This window comes from Callorhinus ursinus, unplaced genomic scaffold, assembly GCF_003265705.2.
Source record: "Callorhinus ursinus isolate GAN/ISIS: 27379988/994484 unplaced genomic scaffold, GSC_fseal_2.0 scaffold33, whole genome shotgun sequence".
NCBI lineage: Eukaryota > Metazoa > Chordata > Mammalia > Carnivora > Otariidae > Callorhinus > Callorhinus ursinus.
In genome coordinates this window covers 14,076,523-14,083,692 of record NW_027397095.1, presented here as the reverse complement: position 1 = coordinate 14,083,692, position 7,170 = coordinate 14,076,523, and the positions used below count along the sequence as shown (strand labels likewise).

The 7,170-nt window shown below is 54.9% G+C and overlaps 1 protein-coding gene across 6 annotated transcripts in view; it reads right to left on the bottom strand.

Annotated features, from left to right (window-relative positions):
• SEPTIN6 (septin 6) overlaps window positions 1–7,170 on the bottom strand; it is a 66,142-nt gene that overhangs the window by 8,648 nt on the left and 50,324 nt on the right. For all 6 annotated transcript variants that reach the window (XM_025852650.2, XM_073879226.1, XM_073879228.1 and 3 more), the window contains 3 exons: window positions 6,290–6,458; window positions 2,845–2,977; window positions 1,194–1,384 (listed from right to left, as the gene is read on the bottom strand). In XM_025852650.2, the coding sequence (XP_025708435.1) occupies window positions 1,194–1,384; window positions 2,845–2,977; window positions 6,290–6,458 (493 nt within the window). The remainder of the gene's footprint in view (window positions 1–1,193; window positions 1,385–2,844; window positions 2,978–6,289; window positions 6,459–7,170) is intronic.

The following is a 7,170-nucleotide window of genomic DNA, read 5'->3' as shown; positions in this document are numbered from 1 at the left end:
GGGAGCCCGATGCGGGGCTGGATCCCAGGACCCCGGGATCATGACCCGAGCCGAAGGCAGACGCTTAACGACCGAGCCACCCAGGCGCCCCTGAAGTCACAGTCTTATCCCTAAGTGACCAGCCAGGCACGGAGGAAAGAAAGAGGCTCCCTCCTTCTGGCAGACAGCCCATAGTTGAGTCAGGAGCAAGTCGCTAAGAACAGAAGGCAAAGACCGTGGACACCTTTCGGATCCTCGGGCCCCTTTGGTAAGGACGTGGCCCAGCACTCCCTGTGAGGGTTCCCGGTGTCACACTGCACAAGCAATAGGAGCACCGGGGACCCCTGGATAGGTCCCACTGGACAGCCTCTCCTCTCCTCTGACTCCGGGATGAGGAACGGGGAGCTCGGGCCAGCAAAGCCTGGAGTCGGCTCAGGGCTATGGGTCCGCACGTAAGCAGGAGCCCGCGCTGTCCTGCCTTACCAAATACCAGGGCAGATGGACAGACTCTGCTTGAGGACGGGGCGCGTGGAGTCTACTAGCATCTGGGGGCTCCCCGCCAAGCTCTCGGCATCCCGGGCCAGGAACAACGAAGCGGCCAAGAGGCGGGGATGGCACAGAGTGGGAGACCCGGACTGGGCTGCGGCCTTCAGTAAAAGCAGTGAAACTGCTGGCTGCAGCTAAGTGAGAATGGGGTAGGGGGGCTACAGGCATGGGGAGGTGAACATCTCAGACACAAGGATGAACAAGCGGGCCCGTAAGCCAGATCGGCGCCAACTTCTCGGGCGAGCAAGAGGGTGCCCAGAGGCTTCTGCGAGGGCGCACGCTCCCCCCTCCCCTCTACCTGTCCTTCTCCTTCACCTCTTTCTTACACCTCCGCAGATCTCATGGTTTCCTCCTTTCTTTCTCCCCTCCCACATTCCGCTCGCCTCTCTTCTGTCTCTCCCTCTCCTCCTACCCGAAGCTTGCAAGGCTTTCCCAAGCAGCCGAGCGGAGGGGCCGGGCTCCCGGGACCGCAACAGCACCCCCCCCTACTCTCAGTTCCCCAAACTCAGGGGACACAGAGACCAGTTGTAGGGACCCAAACACAAAACGCACCTGTCGGCCCCCAGAGCTCACCTCTGGCCCCCAGCCCCCCTAGTCTCCGGGCCCTGTGCTGAGGGGACGAGCAGGAGGAAAAAAGAGCCATAACCCCAGAGCCGCCCACCACTTACTTTTTCTTTTCTTTGTCCCTTTTCAGAGTCTGTGAGCCTCCAGCTTGGGAGCCCTGGGACTGGAGCAGCTCAGCCGCCGTCTTTCTCTGTTTGAAAGCATTCACTTCATCGTCCAGGGATTTCTTCTTATCCTCCAGCTTCTTCTTCTCGTCCTGGTGCAGTTTCTTCAGACGGTCAAACTTCTCGTGCAGCTGGCAGGGAAGCACAGGGGGTCTGAGGAGGGGCCCCCCCGGGGAGCTCCTCCCCGAGGAGGCCAAGCCCAGGGCAGGTGAGGACCGGCAGGACCCGGGCACCCGAGGAGACACGTCCGCCAAGGAATGCTGAGATGGCACCGTGTTCGGAGCGGAGCCCTTTCCTGCCACTTCACCTCCACGTTTCTGCTCTTGAACGTGGTCAGGGAACTGTTATTAATGAAGGTGAATTAATCATTAGTATCAAGAACCATTTCTGTTATTATTGGTATTTTATGAGGAAACAGAAGGGCAGAGAAGTGAAGGAATTTGCCCAAGGTTAATCCATGCTTCGGAGGATTATACAGTGAGATCACCCAATATGAGAGGGGGGGCCCCTATCTTTCCTTACCCCCTCCGGTCAAGGAGGATCACCATGGGTTGCAGAGAAAACTTCAGCAGTGCCAAAGCTGGTCAAAGAAAATACTTGTCCTCAGACATGGAAAGAGATGAAAGGATTTTATAAAACGGACTGAGTGCAGACACCTCAGCTTTGACCAAGGGGAGACTCAGCTAGCCCTGAAGAGAACCAGACAGCCAAAGGAGAATGGTAAGAACGTTCTGGCACGCCACTGTGCTGACACACCAGAACGTGATAAAGTACCCTGAATACTAAGAGCAGACCAAGCATAACCTCTCTTTCTTTTGAGGGTTCTGGACAGAATGTAGGATTCCATAGCACTCAAAGCATATCACGGAGGAGGGCAGGTCTCCGGCTCTTACAGGTATTTGGGACTGCCACTTAATAAGGGCTGGTGGACCACAGGCTTGCCGTGTAGCCCAGCTTTTACTAGCCCCCTGGGGTAGCGTGGAGCAAGCTGTGACCATCCATTGCTCTAACCCGGCTCTTGTTCATTGGCCTTTCACTCATTTATCTTTGAGATCCCCTCAACGTCTCCTCCAAAAGTACTGGGTGACATCTTTCTTTTGAAAAGTGAAACTGAAAAAAAAAAAAATCAATGTCCATGCCACGGACTTAGGTCTTGACTCTTGAGCAGCACCGCCCAATAGAACTTTCTGTGGTGACGGAAATGTTCTATAGCTGTGCTGTCCGATATGGTAGCCACTAATCGCAGGAGGACTGAGCATTTGAAATGCGGCTGGCTAATGCGACCGAGGAACTGAGTTTTAAATTTTATTTAATTTTAATCCGCTTAAGTGTAAATAGACACATGTGGCTAGTGGCTACAGTATGGGAGGGCGTGGCTCTAGAGAATTAAGTAACAGGGAATGAGAACACATCCTGGCCTTGGGAGATGAGGGATCAAGAAGACACAGATCTCATATCGTCCTCGGTGCCAGCCAAGGCAGGGCTGCTGATGCCGGGCCCCATTCCTGCCTGGAAGCCTCGAGGCTCCCGCTGGCTGTGTCCAAGTGCAGCCCCCTCTTCCTGCCTGCTGGGCAGTCAGGGTCACATTTACCTCTTTCTCTGCCTCTTTAAGTTCAGCTTCTTTCTCTTTGACTCTCTGGACAAACATCTGTCTCATCTCCTCTTCTTTTTTCTGGAGCTCCCCCAGGAACTCATTCCTTTTGGCCTCATAGGTCTCCTGTAAGCTGCGAATATGGTCAGGTTAATTCCCTTGCCTTTGGAATGACTCCTAGTCAATGAAAACTGGCCCCAGTGATCCTCCCCGGGTCCCCCGATCCCCCCTTTCCCCAATTCTGGGAGAGGTGCCAAAACAGAACCACAAAGCTGCAGGCAGCCGGCCTGGCATGTGACAGCAGGGTCACGGGCTGCTTGCGGGGGCTGGGGCAGCCCTGGGGAACTGACAAGATACTTGGAACTGGAAGTGACTCAGAGCATCTGTTTCTCCGCCCTGGTTATACAGATGAAGAGAGAGGGCCAGACAGGTGAGGTGATTTGCTCAAGACCACATGGCTAGATAGAGGCGAGCCAGGGACCAGAAGCTGGGTCTCTTGTCTCTTAATCTGGGTCCTTCCTCTGCACCGGCCTCCCAGGTCCTGGCTCTGAAACTGACCACGTTAGTGAATTATTTCAAAAAACACCCGGTGAGACTCCACTGTGTGCTGGACACAGGACTAAGCGACACTCTGCTAGTCATTCAACATCTAGAGCCAACAGCCACTAGGCCCGCCATCAAGGAACTCATGGTCTACTGGGAGATGCCCAGGCCAAGTCTCCACACCCCCAGCCTCAGTTTTAAAGCAACAGGGGTCAGCCTAGTGACGAAGAGGAGGAATATTGCTCCGAAGAGGGCGGCAGGCGGAAGGGCACATGTGGAGAGAGGATGATGTACTTGGGGAGCTACGCATAGTCCAACATGGCCAGAGAACACGGTGGAAGCTGTGGAGTAGAGGGAGGCGAGGTTCCCGAGTCTGGCAAAAGAGAGTGGGTTCTGGATGTCGTATTACCCACTTGGTCATTTATCCACTGCAGGGTTTCAAGCAGGAGGACTGACTTCATGCAATTTGAAAATGAGAAAGACCACCCAAGGCTGTTGCGCGAAGGACAGACTTCCCAACAATCCAAGTAAGAAACGATGGGATCACTCAGTCTCACAAGAAAGCCGGAATAAAGAAAGAGATCTCACCATTTGCCACGATATGGGTGGAGCTGGGGGCGGGTGTGAGGCCAAGCGAAAGAAGCCAGCCAGAGAAAGACAAATGCCACGTGATTTCACTCATATGTGCAATTTAGGAAGCAAGACAAACGAAGCAAGAGAAAGGAGAGACAAACAAACAAACAAACCAGACTCTTAAATACAGAGAATAAACCGCGAGTGGTTGCTGGGAGCAGGGGTGGCTGAGGGATGGAGGAAATAGAATAAAAAAGAAACGATGGGATCTGAATGTTAAGGGCTGGTAGGGATGGAGGATTTGGGGGGAACTTAAGGAACAGTGAGGGAAGCAGAGCGCCTAGGACTTGGAAAGACTTAAAATAATTGGGGTGTTTGGGCTCGGGCAACCCGGTGGACGGTGGACCCATGAAGTGCAGCAGGGAACACTGGGAAAGGGGTGTGTTTACGAGGGAAAAAGATGAACTGAAGCTTAGACAGCTGCATTTGGAGGCACGTCCTCCATGGGACGGACATCTGAGTGAGAATAGCTGGTCAGCAGTTGGAGCAATGGGTTTGGAGCTCCGAAGTACGATTTTGGCGGGGGACTCATCCCTTTCTAGGCGTAAGTAGGACTGATCGTAGAAAGAACCTGCCACCAGGAGAACACAGAGCGACACAAGCAGAGGCCCTAGGAAGGACCCCTGGGGCACACCAACATTTAAAGGAGTAAGCTGAGGACAAGGAGCCTGCCCGTATGGGCCAGAAGGAGCGGCGAGAGAGAGAAGGACCCGACCCAGCCAGGCCAGTGCGAGAAAAGCCAAAGGCAGAGAGAATTTCAGGAAAGAGGCAGTGGGGAGGAATATCGAAGGACGCATTGAAATAAGAAAAGATGGGAACCAGACGCCCCATCATAACTGGCCATGAGCATGTGATTGTCGGCCTTGGAGGGAGGCATTTCGGAGGCGCAGTGGGGGCAAAAGCCAGTAAATACAAACCACTCTTCCTCTTTCCCACCAGAGCCAAACTTCTTGAAAGGGCAGGGGGTGGCGAGGGGGAGGAGTTAAGGGAGTGTTTCTTCAGGATGAGCATGTCTGCATGCAATGTGGAAAGGAGCCCGGGCAGAGGGCGAAGACTCGGGTAACAGGTGTTCAGGATGGAGTGGGAGGAGGGCAGTGGACTAGAGAGGAGCAGGCAGTAAGCGTCTGCCTTCGGCTCAGGTCGTGATCCCAGGGTCCTGGGATGGAGCCCCACATCGGACTCCCTGCCCGGTGGGGAGCCTGCTTCTCCCTCTGCCTCTGCCCCTTCCCCTTCCCCTGCTCATGCTGGCTCTCTCCCTCTCTCTCTCTGACAAATAAATAAATAAGTCTTTAAAAAAAAAAAAAACAAATAAAGCTATGGGAGGGGAAGGAGAGAGAAAACTGAGGAGGGCCCACCAGAGAGGTGAGCACAACTTTCTCCATCCCCAGGAGCTCTGGCAGCCCCTGTCCCTGAAGGGGAGCGAGTCCCCCCTTCTGGAACCAGGCCTCCCTGCAGAACTGGCCACACTCTGCCCGCAGAGGCCAGCTTTGTCCTGGGAACAGACACTATGGGATCTCAGGGGCCCTCTGAAAGCCTTCTTGGCCCACAAGCGTCCCCCTCACTTCCTCAATGAGGCCCAACACTTCCTGAGAGGAGACTGAGCTATAAGAAAGGACACACATGGTGATTTCAAGAGTGGGGCTTATGTCCTGCGTCATGCAGACAGAGCGACGACGATACTTGGCCTCTGGCTCCTGTCGGCATAGTAAACTGCTTTCGACAACATTCCTCTTGTCTGAAAGCATCTCCGATTCTGATTTGGGAAGTATGTCAAGGATTATTAACATCCCGCGGTCAAAACAAAACTTGCCCCTGAACGCAGACACTCAAGGCAGCGCCTGAAGAGCGTGAAGGTCACCGGCACGAGCGCAATGACTGCTACCCGGTCCCGTCATCTGGGCTTGACGAGGGGAAGGAGGGGCAGCCGGGGTCTGAAGAAGAAAGCGGGCCAGAGGACAGGCACGGCTGCCAGGTTGTGGGACGAAGCCTCGGCTCAGGGGTCCCCTCCGGCACAGCGGACGGCAGCCGGCACACGCAGGTGTGTTTGTGGCTGTGGGTGTGCGGCAGGGAGCCCGGGGCCCTTGCTGGTCCTCCCCGGCCCAGCGCTCACCGAGCCCGCCCTGCCGCCGCGGAGGGGGCGGCAAGTGCAAGGGGCAGGTGACAGCTCTGCGGCTCTAGGTCCCGGGCCCTGGGTCTCGCCTCCCCGTGGGAGCTGGCCCGCACAAGCCTTCCACAGTCATGGGCCGGGCCGGCCTGGCCAGAGGAGTACCTGAAGGGTTTGCTGTCGGGGTCGGTGTCCTTGAAGCCCATCTCCTCCAGCTTGCAGCGCCGGTAGAGCTCGTAGTGCCGGCTGTGGGTCTGCTCCCGGAGGTCCTCCATGTTCACCCGGATCAGCATCTCCCGCAGCTTCACGAAGTCGCAGTGGGCCTCGTTCTCGACTGCACGGCAGGGGAGGGGGGATTGAAAGCGCACTGAAAGGAAGGCCAGAAGCGGCGGAAAAGGACGAATCGAGAGGCCAGATGCCTCACGGCCACATGGCCTTTCCACCTGTGTATCTGGAGCCTGCGAATTTGCCTCCTGATTCACTTTTCCATGGAAAACGCACGCGGAAACTTACAAGGCTGACGGTAATGGAAAACTGCAAGACCATAAAAAAACATCTAAGAAGACACTCGGGAGCACCTCAACCCAAATGCACCAGTCAGACCCTCCCCGGGAATGTTTATTTGCTCTGCACGACACTTAGGCTCATGGCAAATGCACATTCAGCCATCTGTCCAATAGACAGTTGTGGTATCTCTGCTCCCAGTATGGCATGAGGCACCGGGAATTCAGAAACGAAGCCATGAACTCTTGCCCTAAGGATCTTTTATTTTTTATTTTTTATTGTTATGTTAATCACCATACATTACATCATTAGTTTCTGATGTAGTGTTGCATGATTCATTGTTTGTGCATAACACCCAGTGCTCCACGCAGAACGTGCCCTCCCCAATACCCATCACTAGGCTAACCCATCCCCCCACCCCCCTCCCCTCTAGAACCCTCAGTTTGCTTCTCAGAGTCCATCGTCTCTCATGGTTCGTCTCCCCCTCCGACTTACTCCCCTTCATTCTTCCCCTCCCGCTATTGTCTTCTTTTTTTTTTTTT